General features: G+C 39.0%; 1 protein-coding gene across 7 annotated transcripts in view; it reads right to left on the reverse strand.

Moving 5' to 3' along the window:
* Positions 1–17,572, reverse strand: part of PATJ (PATJ crumbs cell polarity complex component) — a 145,646-nt gene that overhangs the window by 113,594 nt on the left and 14,480 nt on the right. For all 7 annotated transcript variants that reach the window (XM_065842696.2, XM_071810103.1, XM_065842693.2 and 4 more), the window contains 8 exons: positions 16,918–17,130; positions 13,126–13,228; positions 11,677–11,765; positions 10,284–10,419; positions 9,873–10,001; positions 3,839–3,915; positions 1,632–1,688; positions 496–630 (listed from right to left, as the gene is read on the reverse strand). In XM_065842696.2, the coding sequence (XP_065698768.2) occupies positions 496–630; positions 1,632–1,688; positions 3,839–3,915; positions 9,873–10,001; positions 10,284–10,419; positions 11,677–11,765; positions 13,126–13,228; positions 16,918–17,130 (939 nt within the window). The remainder of the gene's footprint in view (positions 1–495; positions 631–1,631; positions 1,689–3,838; positions 3,916–9,872; positions 10,002–10,283; positions 10,420–11,676; positions 11,766–13,125; positions 13,229–16,917; positions 17,131–17,572) is intronic.

Consider the following 17,572-nt stretch of genomic DNA (forward strand, 5'->3'; position numbering starts at 1 on the left):
CACTCAACAAATAAGTTGTTATGTGTAACAGGAACCACTATTTCAGGATGGTTGTAAATTTTTTAGTACTGACAAATATTAAGAAAGATTATCCACCACAAAAGCTAAGGTCAAATTGCTCAAAAGGCTGAGCTACAGGACTACAGATAGATACGAACACATTCAACACAAATATTATCGCTGCACTTATAACTCTGCATAGTCATGTTAAAACATTTCAGAAAAAAAAAAAAAAAAAACACAAAACAAACAGGAAATCACTAACAGGGCACAAGAATTTGATGTTTTGTCCATAAAGGGGGGGAATGGAACAGTGAAGAACATGAATGTGACTCCCAAAGCGCTACTCCAACTGCTTCCACAACTCACTCCTGAATACCACTATTGCACACACAGCAGCCAAATTAGAATTTAATATAAGCATTTTTAAGAGGGCTAAGCAAACAGGAAATTTATCAGTTCTAATTTTGGGGTGGGGGAAGTGGGGTTTTTTACCTCTAGAAGTTCATCCTCCACTTGCAGAAGACCAAGTGCTGCAGTTGGATCATCTGAAGCAATCGATGATATATAATGATGTCCATCAAACGTGTCAAGCTCAACTCCTAATCTCAAAGTGTGGATGGGTAATAGCTGCCAAAAGATAAGTATGGCTAAGCACGTATATATCTTTATCTACCACAATATAAACACATTTAAGATTCAGCGGCCAACCAAATTAATCATCTTACTGTGTGATTTTAGTTTAAGTCTTCATACTGATATCACCTGCGTTACAGCACAAGTGTCCACAATTTCACTATAGAAACCGTTAGCACAAACAAAAACAACCAACCTGCCCTTCAGGGGAAAATGCAGTTTGAACTGTATTCTAAAATAATGCTATCATATTGGAAAAAATGCAAAGAAAAAGACCACCTAAGTCTATCCTACCCAAAAGGTGAGCTTTCAACAGAACTGAAATTCCATAATCGCAATAAAAAACTCATCACAAGAGTAGCTGTCTTACTCCTTAGAGAGCTACACTACTTTGGGGGAGAGAAAATATCCCTGAAACATCCTCTGCAAACCGCTAATAATACCAGCATCCTTGTTTCTGCAAGGTGAAATCTCTGATTTTTGTATTCGCCTTTTCCCAGCGGGCCACCTTAATTTGGAATTTTTCTCTAGGGAATCTCCAACCACAAGTGTCTTCGGTCTGCTAAAATTACGAAGCCTAAGACAAAACTGATACACTACCCAGACCAGGCAGCAGAAATCATGGCAGTGTGGGGAGAAGAGATAACCGGCAGTATCTGCTCCTTCAGCTCAGCCATTTTCTGGCTTTTTATTATTTAAGCTGAAACACTGAGTGTCCTTCTGGTTCCAAATTCATTCTGGATATTCAAGTAGAAGGAGCAATTCATGGATCCCCAACAGTCCCTCACAGCCATGTCTGATTATGAATTTTTGGCCTTTCTTCACTGAGACATCCCCACAAGTACAGAAACACATCAACTCCACAAACCTCTTTTGCACGATATTAACATACATATCTTGAAAATCTCTCAAAACTCTTGGCAAAACTGAAATTCATTTCTGCTCAAACCATTTCAATTAAATATACATGAAGGAAACCATGGTGTAAGTCATACCTTTGAGTACTTCTGGAGTTCCGAATCATCTGTAATGGGCATATCCACATTCACAACCTAAAAATTGTACATCATAATATTTTTCAATAGCAGGACATTAAAGACTTTACCAGAACTATGAATTCTGGCAAAAAGAAAAAAGATGAACAAAACAAACTGTACTTAAACAAAGTCACATTGATGCAAAATAATTTAAAACAAATGCTGGAAAATCTTTCAGACACACAACATTTACATTTAGGAATGTGGTGATTATGCACTATTAGCAGACTCCAATATTATCCTATTCCCAAAGCCCGAGTGCCGATTTTAGTCAAGTTCAGTAATCCTGTATAAGCACAAAATGCCATTATGTTTGACACAAATACCCACACTGACTTGCCAATCAGAATTTGAAGAGTATGATAGCTTAAGTTATTCCTTCAGGCTATAGTATAGCCATCTAACATCTACACTAAACCATCCTCTTCTGCAGCATGTTCCTAAGATGGCTTGAAATACATGAGCTGAATTACCAAATTGGAATGCAAAGTGGATTAGTTAAAACAGTGACAAGAAATCCTGTCAGTTTTCTTCATTTTTTGTTTAATATTAATAAAACAACTATGTTCATCACCAGTTTTCTTGTAATTTTCTTCCTTAACATAATTTATCTGTAACCTTAGAAGGTAGTTTACTCCAATTTTACACATAAGATGACATCCATGGTGTTCTATAGCCCAGGGATGGAGTTGGGGACACTGAAGCTGAATCTGCTTGGGCAGATTGCTACTCTCATTAGATGCGGAAAATACAAAGCCCTGCAAAAAGTCAGGTAACTTTCAGCTCCTTTGAAAATTTCTAGTTTAACAAAGTATCTAGGAAACAATGCTAAGCCTCAACTTTTTGTTTTGGCTTATCTGAAGATAAATACTTCAGAGAGGACACTCAAACCCGCAGGCACCTTTCAGGGTGACTTTCTAGGAGCTGTGTGGGAGGGTAACGCAAAACAGGGACAGAACCATCAGGCTGAAATCAAACCAAATGTTGTAATGGAACACAGCCAAGACCAGAGGTAGGTACAGGCGGCAAGAACGGTAAGAACCAAAATAAAAAAAATACTTTCAAAAAGGGGTTGCCACAACAGTTTTCTTCTATTATTTAAAAGGAACAACCATTAACATTTTCACTCCTGCCATTTTGCTGGCTGCAGCTGAAGAACCAGAAAGGGCCGGTTTCACAAACTAAGCAGCTTTTTGTCCTCTGTGGGAACTGCAATGGTGCTAAGGGAAGCAATATCAGGCTGGTGAAATGTGAGGATGGGAATACCGAGCAACTGAAGTGGGCAGCCGAACAGATTTATTGCATCATGTACATAATCCTACACGAACTTCAGATCTTAAAGGAGCGCTAATGGAAAGAGGAGCCATGAGTTTCTCAAGGCAATTCTTAAAGCTACTTTAAATCTTCCAGCGGAGCGACTGGAACGATGGCTACTCCAAGTAGTAAAAATAAGTTGTCTCTAAATCAACCGGACAAGCATTGCAAAGACAAACAGGGCATTTTCTTGGTGGCGCTGAGAATTTTTTAGGTCTTCAGAAAGAACGTCTTTTATCTGTACTCACTGGCTAACGCAGCACTGGATAGCAGTAGCGAATTACAATTTCGGTCAACTCCTTATGATGATTCATCAAAACAATATTTTTCTTGGCAATTATTTAATATGAGGTGAAGAAATATCTAATAGACACTGGCACCACGAAATTGCTCCACCACGAATTACTTCCTGTTTTCCCAGCATGTTTTAAAATCACTCTTTCATTTTTCTAATAAAATTCTAAGATACCTTGCAAAACACAGGAGCTCTTTCCTGAACCTTTTTTACCAAGTGCACAATAAAACAAATAGATCATAAATGAAATCATAAAAATGCCACATATTTTAAGTGGCTGCTATGATGCCAATTTAAAAGGACAGTTAACTTCCTTAAATCACTGTTCCTGTCTAGTATCTGTACAACAACAGTATGTATTCAAACAGAATTAAAAAAAAACAACTCATTATAACACTCCTATATTTCAGCGTTGATGTTACGGGAAACAAAATTTGATGTTACTGATCTGTTCCATACACTAAACGATTCTATAAACAGCCTGTACTGCTAAGCTCACAGATCTGTAATTTAAGAACTAACATACGTGAGTTTAGTTTATTGAAAGATAACATACCATAACTTCATATTCGGGTCCCAGCAGGTTTTCCCACTTGGATTTCAGCTCGTATGCTGGAGGGAATGGGACTCTTCCTAAATATGAAGGTGAATATTAAATTTAGAAGCATATTATACATTCAGAAGTACATCTACTTCTAAATACGCCAATAAAAATTCAGTGTAAATAAAAGATTAGAGGGAATAATCCCAAAAAGGAAAGAGCATTAAGCCAAGTCTATCAAACAGCACAAATCAAAAATGTCTTTCTAAGGAAAACAATGCAAAATGTCAGCTACTGCTAATGTGTGATTTATTCAGCTGAGAAGGAGAAGAGGTGACGCTTGCATTGATGAGATATAAGTTCTGTACCATACAGTACTGCAAATAAATCATTCCTTCCGGCTGCAAAACAAATTTCACACAACTTCATATTTTGTTGCTATAAAAACGCCTGCCACTCCAGGGAGGCATCATCTCCCACCAAAATGAACCCCCTGAAGAAGCAAAACACCTGACAAGATATTGCTGTTATCGAGGGGCCGCGTCAGCACAATGCAGCCACAGACTTTATTTATACATTTGGCAGGTAGAAAGTCTTGTCTAGTTTAATTAGGCCACTAAGTAACATGAGCTTTAATATAAGCTCAAGTTCTAAACCAGCTTTCTGTGGGAACTTGGCTATCTTGACATTTATATCTTTGCAGCTTTCTTACTTCTGCAACCAGGGCAGTATTACATTCGTGTAAGACAATTTGACAGAGCTAGACAGCATAAAATGACTGGCTGCCCCGCGTTTGACCTCGGCCAGGAGCTCAGCGCACATATAAAGTTCCACGTAATGTTTAACTGCTCAGAATCAAGCTCAAAAGCAAATTCCATCCAGCAGCTACAGGAGCAGCAACTGGGGTCTGAATTATCAAAAAGTGGTTGGTTGGTTGTTGTTTTTTTTACCCAAATGACACTAATAGTTTGTCAGATGTCTAGACAAGGACAGACCAGTTAATATCGCTGATGTGTCGCATTGAAATTTAGAATGTAAATCACAATCTCAAATTTTGCACAGAAACCAGCGAGTAAAATAACTCAATGGGGGGGATTTTGAAGACACCAATAGAAGCTCAGAGCCCACCTACTAGCAAAAGCCAACACAAATGGCTTTGCTTTCAACACCTTCATAGACTGCAAAGATAAAACACGAGCTGTGCAATACAATCCTCATTACATCATTTTATAACTTCAAACGCAAAGATTTGAGTTAACTTTTACAATAACATAACCCATCATTCTCTCTTCCACTTTCTGTCATGCCAGACAGCCAAATTCTGTCTGATCTGCATCAAGAAACCACATTCTTCAGAGCCCAACAACTGAGGTTTCACTTGGAAATATCGAGAGCATCTTTAACCTACAGACTCAAGAAAATATAGATATTTAAGGATTCCTGCAATTCAGATAACTCTTTTCTGTCACCAAAAAGAAACTCCACCAAGAATAAAAATGTGGGTTTGTAAATACAGACCACAGTGCTCTCTGAAATAAACTCTCTCTGTAAAAATTTTTCTCCTCCATTCAAATTTAATTGAACTTTCTAAGAAGTCGTCTTTGTGAGCCTTGTAATCAAGCACAGGCTGATCGCTCTCTTTTCTTCCCAGCTGCAGCAAAACCAGAACACCGGTGCATTTCCTACTCCTTCTATTTGCAGAAATACACAGGGACAGAAATTCTTGTCTTTTTTTTCTGCTATTATGAAGTCATAACATGAACACCCAGGCCCTAAGCACCTACAATCCCCTGTGCAGCCCTATACAGATTTTAAGGTTCACCAGGAGTAACAAATCTTACGGTTAAGCTCAAAGTTCAGCTCAGTAAATGTGAGCTGTATTCAGTTGGCTGAATACAGATTTTTTTTTGTCACTTCCAAAACACATTATCAAAATCTATGAATTGTTCAGAGCAGGTGTTGACACCCATCTCCATTTGAAGTTTCCTCTTTTCTTTCTTTGGAACACACTTTGAAGTCTCTGCCTGTAACTTCCTCAGAACTGTGGAAATGTTGGCTGGAGGGATTTGGATTAAATAGATTTGATTTCAGTGGTATCACTCAATTCACATAAAATGCTCCTTTTTCCCCAAACAACTTTTTCCACATGGCAGTTTCTTTCTAAAGTCTCTCTTCCAGTCAGATTTCTCATGACATGAGATACGTACCACATCTTCTAGAATGTGCAAGGCCTCAGAAATGGAAACACTTTGCAGGGTCAGCTTTCACCAGCAACAATTTCCAACGTACTTAGTCTGTCCCTCTGCCTGCACTTCCATACAGCTTTCCGCTCCTAATTAGCAAGTGTCAAGGATAAATCCTAAGTGTGTTGTAACGATCATCTTTCCTGGTCAAAATTGCTGGCATCTTCAAAACAGGGATCTTTTCTTCTTGCAATTTCCTCCTCATTTCACCAACTTACTGTACAAGGATGTGGACTATGCTTCAGTGCACTTTGTTCAAACGTTATCTTTATCTGCCCCACTGTTTGGTTTTTCCCCCCCTGCTGTCTTTAAGCTCCTGACTAGCAGCATGATCACATCTTTGGCTTTGGAGTGCTACTGCAAGGCAAAAGAAAGTAGTTCTGCTCAGTCTGCAGTCATACATATGCAGCTGTTACGTTAATTCTCTCTCATCTGCTAGCAGAAAGTTTCAGGCCTCGTGCTCTTTGTATCCTAAACCATGTTGCCTTTGTAGCAAAACTGCTTAAGCAGAGTCTTCCCTGGCCAGAATTACTATTTAATACCTCTCCAGGAAACACAATATCATAAGAATTTCACACAGCTGGGCTTAAAGGGAAGTAATACATATTTTATAAAACATACCTTTTACATTAAACTTCTAAAAGCATTTCCAGAGTTCAGTCAGAACCTTCAATTAGTAGTATTTACTTTAGCACCATTATAATGAACTGCCCATCACCATGTCCAAAATAAGCACCTACCTTTGGAATTTAAACCTGGCCATTAAAATCTATTTCGAGGTGAAATCTTATACACCGTATTTCAGTACTAGTAAAATTTGCAACTAAGTATTTCAACTTTTTCACCGAGATACACACCCACATTTTATAGTTGCATAAAGCTTTTGCAGACCCTTGTAACTTAAAGTGGTTTTTCACTATGAAAAAACGCATTTTAATCAAACAATGATACTTGCTTACCATTGTGTTAAATGCTGCTGATTTACTACCCAGTTTCAAAGCCATGCCCGCTGCATTATCCTGCTGACCCAGTGTGGACCAGCACTGCTGGATGGTACCACAGACAGTATCCAACTGCACACACAGTATCTTCAGTGTTTGAATTTCAGGTACCCCAAGACACACTGTGCATACAAACATGTTACCCTGTATTCTCCAGGGTAAGAGGAGCTTGGATACTCAGGAGAATAGAAAAATCTCATAGCACACTTGCCACACGATGCACTAGAAGACAGAGGATATACCACGCTGCAAGGAATCAACACTGGTCCCACAGCAGCTACAGATTCCAGGCAATAAAGTCCTTACCAGACCCAGGTGTATCCACATCACATTCCGCAGAGCTCCAAGGAAGGGGATGACAAGATTTGGACAATACTAGAATTGAAGGGGAGCCACTCATATACACACAATTTGGTTACAAACTCCTTTGGAACTGAGAGCTTTGGAGTATTTATAGAGAGGCAGCAGATCCACATCAAAGCAGTTTGGGTCTGCTATGGAAAAGGCTCAGGAATACAGTTGGATCCAAGCTGATTACTGGCAGAATGGGGACCACTAAGGCATATCTAGATAACACACCCTGAGACTAACAGAGTTTATTAACTTCGAGCCAGGTAAAACAATTTTAGTTCCCAGCATAAACTGATCCTGGCATTGGTATACCATGTTTGCACAGCACTAGGGATTAGGTAACAAATTAATTGGAAAGTTCTCTTTGCATCAGGGCAGACACTGCAGCTTGTCACCCAAGATAACCCAGTCATGAGTAGCCAGGAACTGACTACAGAGATACTGTTCACTTCAGTAGAAAAACACCTGATTCACTGGAAGTTCCACAGCAAAAAAGGACTGGGCATGGGACACAGGACACCCTGGGTTGCTCTTTTCCAGCCCCTGTCATAACAAGTTTAAGTCCCCTTGGCTCTCCTACCCCTAAATACATCCTACTGCTAAGTCCTTAAGTTATTCATTCATTGTAACTACAAACCAATATATGTTTTTCCATTCATGCAGCTAAAATAATGCTTTGATAACCTCATGTCTCAGCTACTCAACCACCTCTGTTTTGGCTTCCTATTTCTGGGAACATGCAAAAGTCACAACAAAGGATGTCTGGTTATAAGGCTTGGACAGAAAACTAAAACAGAATGGAATATGGGAACTGCTACATTTCTCTCGTTTCCAGGTTGTCTTTAATACTGACAGATCTCCCACAATCATAGCAACATTGTTATTCATTGACAGCCATAATTTAGAATGCTCTATTACATCTACATGTCTTATAAACCACAAGGCATAAGGATAATTTATGCTGACTTCAACACAAGCTGTAGAAATTCACCCAGAAGCTCCTGCAGAAGAGTCCAGAAATCTGTAGGGTAATTGAAGCGCGCCTTCTGGAAAGGCCTCCAACTTTGACTCAGAATTCAGTTAAAACCCAAAGCAATCCATGCCTTTGCGATCTGTCCCTGCACTCCCTTGCCTTCGCTGTTAAAAACAAGTCTAATTTGAGCTCCTGCCTGAAAATGACCTACAAATGGAGACATGTCACCAGACACGATCCCCTGCCCGTTGCTGCAGCCACCCCTGGTCCTTCAGCAAGCCCTGCTTCACTCACCGCTCCTGAGGCAGGAGGCTCCAGCTCAGGGCACATGTTGTAGGAGGCCAAGTGGATGAGCTCAGAAAGCGAGTCTGAGGGAGTTGCTGCAGCACCAGAAGGGGAAACTGCAACTAATGGGCATCACAGAGGATGCGCAGGAAACCAACAGAATATTTTGAAAAGACTCTGCAGATGCAGGAGCCTGAGAGTTGTGAGGGCAAGAAGATAGGTGTGACTGAGGTAACACTGGATCAGGAAGTAAACATGAACTCCCAAGAGTTCCATCTCCTGATGCTGTTCACTGAAGCAACCTGGTTCAGGGCCCTGGCAGCAGGGGGGATGAACAAGTCTTCTCTGTCAGGAGAAGACAGCAAGCAGGACACCTCAGGTCAGAGTAGGACCAGGGCTAGGAAGAGCGATCAGTGAGCTGGAGGTATTCAGCTCTACAGAGCTGATGAGATTCCTTCCAGAGTACTGTAAAGGCTGCAGCTCCACTGTCTCTACAAAAAAAAAAAACCCCAAACCAAAACACAGCAATCAAAGAGGGAATCAATAATGACTCGGAAAGGGTAAAATTTATGCAAGGAGGAAGATCCAGAGAATTATAGGCCAGTCAGTCTCACCTTTGGCCTCTTGGAATCCATTTCCAAAGACATAAATGGTAAGAAGGCAAATCAAGAACAGCTGATATAGATTTGCCAAATAACTGACCAATCTGACTGCCAAGACAGCTCTGTGGATGAAGGGTGTACTACTCCCCATCTTTACCGAAGCTTTTGACACCATTTACATCAGCATTCTCATTTGGAATCTGAAATAGCCTGGGTTTGATGATTGCTAGATGGGCTGAGAACTGGATGGACCACTGGGATCAAAGACAGCATTAACAAATGGCTTGACAGCCAGTTATGAGAGAAGGTCGGTAGCTACAGGGGCAAATATTATCCAGCATTGTCACCAGCAACCTCCACAATGCCACAGAAGGCACCCTCCGCACACCTGTGGCCAGTGTACTTTGGATATAGGGTAGGGTGGAAGAGTTAACAGAACCAACAGGTAGATCTTTAGTTCAGAGAGACCTGAATAAAAAGCATTAAAGAGCAAAAGCTAAAGATGGAGTAAGTCACAACAGTCCATCAGTAGTGAAGATGGACTAAAGACAATTCCAAAGACTCAGAAGAGACACTGCAAGATATTCCATCCACCTGTTTTATGTAGACCCTGCTTCTTTTCATTTTGAAGATTATCCTTCTGTTCTCTGTTTTCCTTATTCTTAGTGGCCAAACTTGTTTCAGTCCCTCCAGGGGACACAAAGGCTGGAACAGTTGGCTGCACTGTGAAAACAGATGAAAAATAATAAATCAGATGCTGCAAATTATATGAAGTACTAACACCACCTCACTAACCACTCTTTTTTTTGGCTACATAGGAGTTTTGCACTCAATTTCCTTGAATCTCTCATTTCTGTTTCTTTCCATCTCCTTACATATCTAATTTTCTGCAGTGTACCCTTACAAAATCTAGGATCATGTGGTATCTAGTCCTAATCATTAAATTAGGTAACTGTAGATTGACTTAAAAATAAAATCAGTTGCTGAAAAAAAGAAAAATATTACCTCTATTGGAAGGTCTTTCTGAAGAAACACCAGAAGGTTTCCTTCTAAGTAAGGTAAGGCGTACAGTCTGTCCTGTGTTCCGCAACGCCTCCACCACTTCTTGGTTGGTATAATCCTGTATATTAACTCCATCAACCTAAACCAAGAAAATAATATCACATAATAGTAATCACACTACCTTCTTAGGCTGCACCAGACACTGTAAGCAACATCCACATTATTTTGTGCAGAAATTATAGAATTATTCACCCAAAAGAGCAATATTTGCAAAAAATCTCATTATATCAGTTACATTTCACTAATTAGATAATATTTTCAAAAAGCATTTCAAAAGAAAACACAACAGTAATTTCTTCTCTCTTCATGGGGCAACCACAAAACAGAACTTAGGAACCTGACACATGTGAGCTGATTTTCCCCTTCATTTTTTTGCTTACAAAAAGCAGCTTGAGGAGTATTGTGGATGAAGCTCCCCAGCAAGAGCAACCAACCTCGAACTCTGTTCAGTTCATTATCACTGTTCATTTTCTCATGGATTTCTAACATGCCCCACACAAGCCTATGCACATAACTGTTTGTATAATCCCCTCTGAACAGCCCAATTCTTACATTAATTCAGATGTTTTAATTTACACCCCAAATGCTCTGTTCACCTCACTGTTAGATCACGCATCAATAGGGGCTTCTCCTGCAGAACTGCAGATAAAAAGCATAAGGTTGTTTCAATTTTTGCTCTCAGAGAAGCTGACTTTGGCAGGTCTGGCACAGCACACATTTTAAAAGTAATTTAAAATCATCTCTCTATAAATATTATCTCTTTAAACAAAAGGGCTGTGTAATTCATTCCTACTTGTACTGTAAATGCAAAATTGGCTATTATTCAATTCACTGTTATTCAATCGTTTTAAGTATTTCTACACATAAATCTTGGGGTTTTATAGCTGAATTGTGACTATTAACATTTTGATTGTACTCACACTATGCTACACGGTCATTAAGGACCATAAACAGTGTGCCACATCTCGCAAAATCTAAACCGTCCTCAAATCTCATTCAATTCAAACAGAAGCTAATGCTGCTCATCCTTACTTCAGGCCAAAAGCCAAGATTCTTCCCTCTGAAACATTTTAATCCAAATGCCTGCGTCTTTCATAGTTAACTACTATTTAGTACTCCTTTGAATATAAAAGAATATTTTAACCACAGCAAGGCAAAGCTCATTTCTGTTACAAATCTACCTGAACACATACAAACCACCAAATTATTTCCTCTGCAAAGTGGAGAACGTTTAATTAACTTTAGAAAGTCCTTACTACATTGTTCTCTTAACACTGAGATATATATAATGAAGTATTAGTTCTACAACAATATATAAACAGACTATTTTACTTACAGCAACAATTTTGTCATTAACATGAATTTGGCCATTGTGGTCAGCAGCACTACCAGGTATTATATTTTTCACGAAAATTCCTGAAGGTTCTGTTGGCAGGAGAGGAACAAGAAGTCACTATGCTAACCTGATTTGTTTCTTTTCTGATGAAGATTTTTAATTACAGCCTTTTTCACATGCTGCTTCTGTCCACAAAGTTATGATTCTGTAAACCACCAACATTTGTACATTACCACTCACACAGCTTGATGCAGAATGACTGAAGATCTCTTCAGGAAAAAACAGCACAGACACAAGTACCTCTACATTGACCTCAACATTTTTTCCTTAAAATGGCTCAGAAGAGGCCACCTCCTCCATGGATTCATCCTCATGCTTACCCAGACTTCAAACCACAATCACTTAAATCCATGCTGCATTTGATTTCAATAGGACTACCTAAGCTAAAAGTAAAGTATGTGCTTAAGTACTTTGATCAGGACTTCAATCATCATCTTACAGCGAAAGAATTTAGGACTTTAAATCTTAATGAAGGGGGATTATTTTTTTTTTAAAAAAAGAGAAACATGGAAATCAGAAAAGCTGTACTTCATCATGTTTGCTGTTTGATTGATAATTCTAACTTCTAATTGGAATAAGGAAATAAAAACAAACCAACAACCTTAATCATCAGCTGAAACAGTAAACCCTTCCACAAACTCCCACAAAATATGAGATGTTGATCTTTAATTCTAGTGAATCTTGATACCAAATCCACCCTTTTCTGAACACTGACCTTCCTCTCAGGGGAAGGTCCATGCTCAGCAAAACCCACCTTTTCCCATTGCCTGACACGTGCTCCTCCCCAACCCAGTTCCCAGTGCTCAATGACTGGGGTCTGGGATTCCTGACCAGCAACACAAGAGGATCTCCAGGGAATTACTCCATGTCCCCATATCCTAGCACAGATATTTTCATCTGTTCCCAGAGTTTAGATGCTGTAAGAGCCATGCACCAAAGACAAGCACATCACCTCCTGAAGACAGCAGAGCCATCACACACAGCTGGGACTTCCCTTACTCTGTTTCTGAAATTCTTTTCAAAATGTGCCAAATTAATTGTGCCATGTATGTACCACAGGTAAGACAAGGAACAGGACAGACCGGAACCCAATTGCGTTAGAGTCTGTACACACAGCAACTGTCTGTTACAGTTTAATGTCTCACACAATAACAACATAAGCAGGTAAAATTCACAGTCCAGCAGTCAAGTGGGAAATTTTTTTTTAAGCTAATCACAATTCTTTGAAAATGGTGGCTGAATTTCACTTAGCAGTAATTTCTCCACATATCTTCATAGATTTTTGTAGGTTACGCTGTTTCAAAGAAGTGCTATCCATTTTCCCCATAGAAAATAAAGGGTATTTGAGAAGCCCCTGCCCTAGATCTTACTAAATCCTATAGAACTCACCTACATCACATGTGCCAGCATATCCAACAATTGTTATCCCCAGGCTTTGCCCATTTTTTTTTACAAGTTCAACATCACAGGTCTCAAAAAGGTTGGTGTTATCCTATAAACAAAGCACAAGATGGTAAAAAAATACAAAAATAACATAATTTCCCACTACCATGACAATATTGCATGTTAAGACTTTCAGAAGTGAACAGTGATTTTGATTTTCCTATTTTAGGAGGGATCATATTTGCAAAAAAAGATATAGCTAAGATTTGCTGGAAACAAGGTGTCCCTCGAAGTCACTAGTTGCTTATTAAATTATTTCCTAATACTTTCTCCACCCACTTGTCCAAGGTGTAATATTTTTATTTAACGGATAAAAAAGGTTTTTGTTAGACTGCTTGGGGGCCATTTCCCCTTGGATTCCACTGTCAGTTGGTAACAACGAACTTCTCAGTCACTCTCACAAGGCAGCAGAAATTGAATGCCTTCAGAACAACTTCTCCCTTCCACATGTTAGTCCTGATAAACAGTGTCATGAATGCATTTCCCTGAGCTCTTTCTACGGGGCAGTTACAGAGCAAAAAAAACGTGGTATAAATAGTGTTATCACATCACACATTTCTGTCAGAAGAGGTGATGCTCATCTCTCCTTGTTATCACCTCCTAGGAAAGGAGGACGTGAGGGGCAGCAGGGAAGGGATCTCCCAAGAGAAACTGGTTCGATGCCCCGACAGAAACCACACGTGCACATCTCCACTATGGAAGCTAATAAATGCAAATACAAGGGACTAGGTAGATGTTTGAGCTTATTGGTTGTTCTAATGCTACTGTTGTTTAAACCACTCCAAAAGTCAGTCTTAGACACATCAGTGTGAAAACTCTGATATGATCCTGTTCAGATTTGACCAGTACTAAACTGCAAAGAGCACTGGAAGCCTCCAGGTTATCTAAGGCAATGGGAAGCAAAAGACTCATTAGTTTGCATTCAATGAAAATGACTTCTAAAACCTAACAGAGGAAGAAGGAGTATTAATTTGTAAATGCTTTATTGTTGAACTGATGACTTCTCATAACAAACAATACTTGAAAAGAGAAGCACGTGACATGACCTGTTCTCTAAATCCTCCACTTACTACAGTTACAGAAAAAACACATCAAAGCCACTAGCTAAGATTACAATATGATCTGATCTTACACTGGAGAAGTGTATGGAAACCAGTCCCCAAAAAGCTGGCCCCAGTATGTCCCACTGTGCAACCACTCTCCTCTGACATGTACAAAAAATCAAAACTGCAAACCAGAATTCAAATAGGATACCCTAAAGATGTTGCTACCAAGGAAAAAAACAACTAAGACAACAGATTTGGGACTGCAAGGGATAAACTAAAACACACACAGCTGTTTGTTTTCAGTAATCAGATGTGGCCCAATGGAATAAAAAATGAGGAGATCAGGGTAAGTTCTGTTAAAGTGATGAAATCAAGAGTCACTGCCAACAGCAAAAACTGGTAGAGGAACCTAGAAAACATTTCTTAAGAGAATGAACAAAAGTTTAATCATATGATTGCCAAATACGAGTTTTGGAAGAACCTATATTAACAACAGGCCAAAGTTCTGGCTTTACCTATTTCACTTCTCCCTGAAAGAGAAATCAATGGACAGCTATCTCCTTTCTATCACACACCCCTCCACCAGCCAGCTCCTTAAGCTCATTAAATGCTTTCCAACTCTCTTGCTCTACAAGACACTGATGGAGATGAAGATAAGTTTTGATGCACTGTCACTTATCTTTAGGAAAGGGAACCAAACCACCAAATAAGCCTGTAGCAACATCTGAAATAGAGCTGTGGCCTTGAGAGTCCTGCTATTTTATCAATAGTTAGTGGTGTGGCTCTACAGAAACCTGATCTAAATAATGTTACTGATAGAACGCAAAACACTAGAAGTAGAGTGTGGAAAAAAAAAAAAAAAATTGAAGTACAGAGTCCTAAATCCAGCCAGCACAAGTAGTCTGCTAATACTGCTGTCAGTGTCTTGAAGAGTACAGATAATATAACTGTTTTCTTGTGCACATGCACAGACTTAAGTAATTTCAGTTATTGTCTACTGCAGGAAATTTAAAGGAAATAAAATATTAGTATAAAACTAAAAAAACTAGCCAGATTTTAAAAATACCTTTCTGCTGGTTTGTAGAAAAGAAAAGGAAAATCATTTTCATTCCAAAGTGCACAGTTAGTGAAAGTACCCAGAAATCAGAGAGAAACTAGATTACAGGGGAATGTTCTGTTGTAAATCAGACCCAAACCGAAAGGTGGACCATTAAAATCATTATTAATTTAATAAATACATTCAGATCAGCCACTATTCTTGACCTCGCTACATCTCAACACCAGAAAGAGGGGTTTCTTCAAATCTAAATATGAACACACTATTCAGTTCAGAAAACAATAGATGACATTCAGAAAGAAATAAAACTCATGTTGCAATTTAATCTTTCTTCTCCTCTAAACTACATAGCAGGAATAAGCAGGACACTAAGAAGACAGAAGAAGGAAGAACATTTGTCACATTGCTGTAGCCTTTCTAAAATATGTCCAATTTTGAAGCAGGGAAGAGAGAAAAATAAGTACTTTGTAGAAGAAACTTAATCAGGACTGTGTTATTTTTGCATAATACAGGCTTGGAAAATATGACACAGCTAGAAAAAAGTGCTTCATAATGATGTTGCTTGTCTGGGAAAGCCTTTTTTTCAGTGTATTAAACAAATCGTTTAAGACTCCAGCCTTATGCACATAGATTATCCTCTCCCATCCCTCTGCCATTCACATTTCCCACTGCACTGACCCCTCTTCTGAGAACAGGAGCTCGAGATGGACCCAAAATACTTGACTGGCACCTCCAGCCACAGGATCTTCCGCAGAGAAGCGAGACACAAAGCTCACGGTCACCTTTGCAGGGACTGTGCCCAGGACGCGAGCAGGTGAGTTTGTAATAATAACGCTGCAAGTCTGACCTTTAAAAACAGTGCTCCAAAAAAAAGAAAAAAAAAAAGAAGTCTCTTCACTCATATTCGAGAAACTAGACAAGAAAGAAAAGGCTACTCAGATTCTCCACCTAACTCTAAGCAGCACAGTAGTAGCAGATGGTACACAAGCACAGCTTTGTTTATGTTTCGAGACCTACTGTACACTTAGTGTAGCATTTGTTGATTTTAATTACTCAAAACTGAAAAGAATGACTTCAAAAACAAGAGACTTTGATGTGACCATGATAAGATTTGCTAAAACAAGTTTCAAAATTTTTAGATATATTTCCTATCACAGACAGCAGCGTAGACTATGAAAACATTACACTTATGTTTCATAAGAAAGATGATTGTGCTGAATAATTCTGGTGCAGCCATGGTGCTCTGGATTTCAGACTAGCGAAATTCACATACAAGTTCTAAATCCACTTACAAATGATTGATTAGCAAAAAATTTCATGAGCTAAGAAGGAGAACTAAAAGTACCATTTATCGATAATGTTTATGGTCCTGGTAATTAAATTACCCGCTCTGAAATAAATTCTGTAAAGCTGGTCATTCCAATCCCAAGATTATAGGTATTAATAAAACACAGGAAAAAGGGAAAAATTATAGAAGGGAGAGATATAATAATGACCACTTAAATACATGCATATGATACCCGGAAATTCAAAAGAGAAGCAGCTTTACGTCTCCAGAACACACTGTTGTTCTCTTTTCTGATCGCAAACCACAAATACACTTAAAAATGTCAGAAGTAAATAGCAGATACTTACATTTCCATTTTGAAAGGAAGGTAACATGCTGACTGGCCAGCTTACAGGAGCTGGTGGAGTCTCTGTAATTTCACACTTGGGATCTCTCGCAACAATCATCCTCACAGAGTTCCCACAGTTCCTCAGCACTTGGGCAACTTGTTCGCTGGTCATTCCTTGCACATTGGTGCCTCCGATCTGTAAGATGTGATCTCCTGTCTGGAGCCTCCCATCCTTCAAACAAAATTGCAAAATTGTTTTCCAATCTATACATAAAATACCTTTTCCATTACAAAACAAACTGTGTACAGGCATCTTCATGGCCATGAGAGTCAGTGCAAGAAAATACCATAAAATTTACAAATAATAATTCAAGGGAGCATTTGCACAATTATGTCTGGTTTTTCCACAGTAGTTACTAGTGGTAAACCAACATTTCCAAAACTGAGTAAGATACGCAGGTTGAATAGCACCATTCCTAAGAAATGGGTTCCTTTCTTTATTTAGAACACAGATGACAACGTTTTATAATCTCACAGGTTGTTATGTATTGTTGTTACATAGAATACTCATCAGACAGGGGTTAGAATAAAAAGCACAGCATTTCTATTTAGGACTTTAAGCTTAGAGTTTTTCCTAATACTTCTATATTAACCTGGCAGTTATTTGCTCATAT

The sequence above is a fragment of the Patagioenas fasciata genome, chromosome 6 (genome assembly GCF_037038585.1).
Source record: "Patagioenas fasciata isolate bPatFas1 chromosome 6, bPatFas1.hap1, whole genome shotgun sequence".
NCBI lineage: Eukaryota > Metazoa > Chordata > Aves > Columbiformes > Columbidae > Patagioenas > Patagioenas fasciata.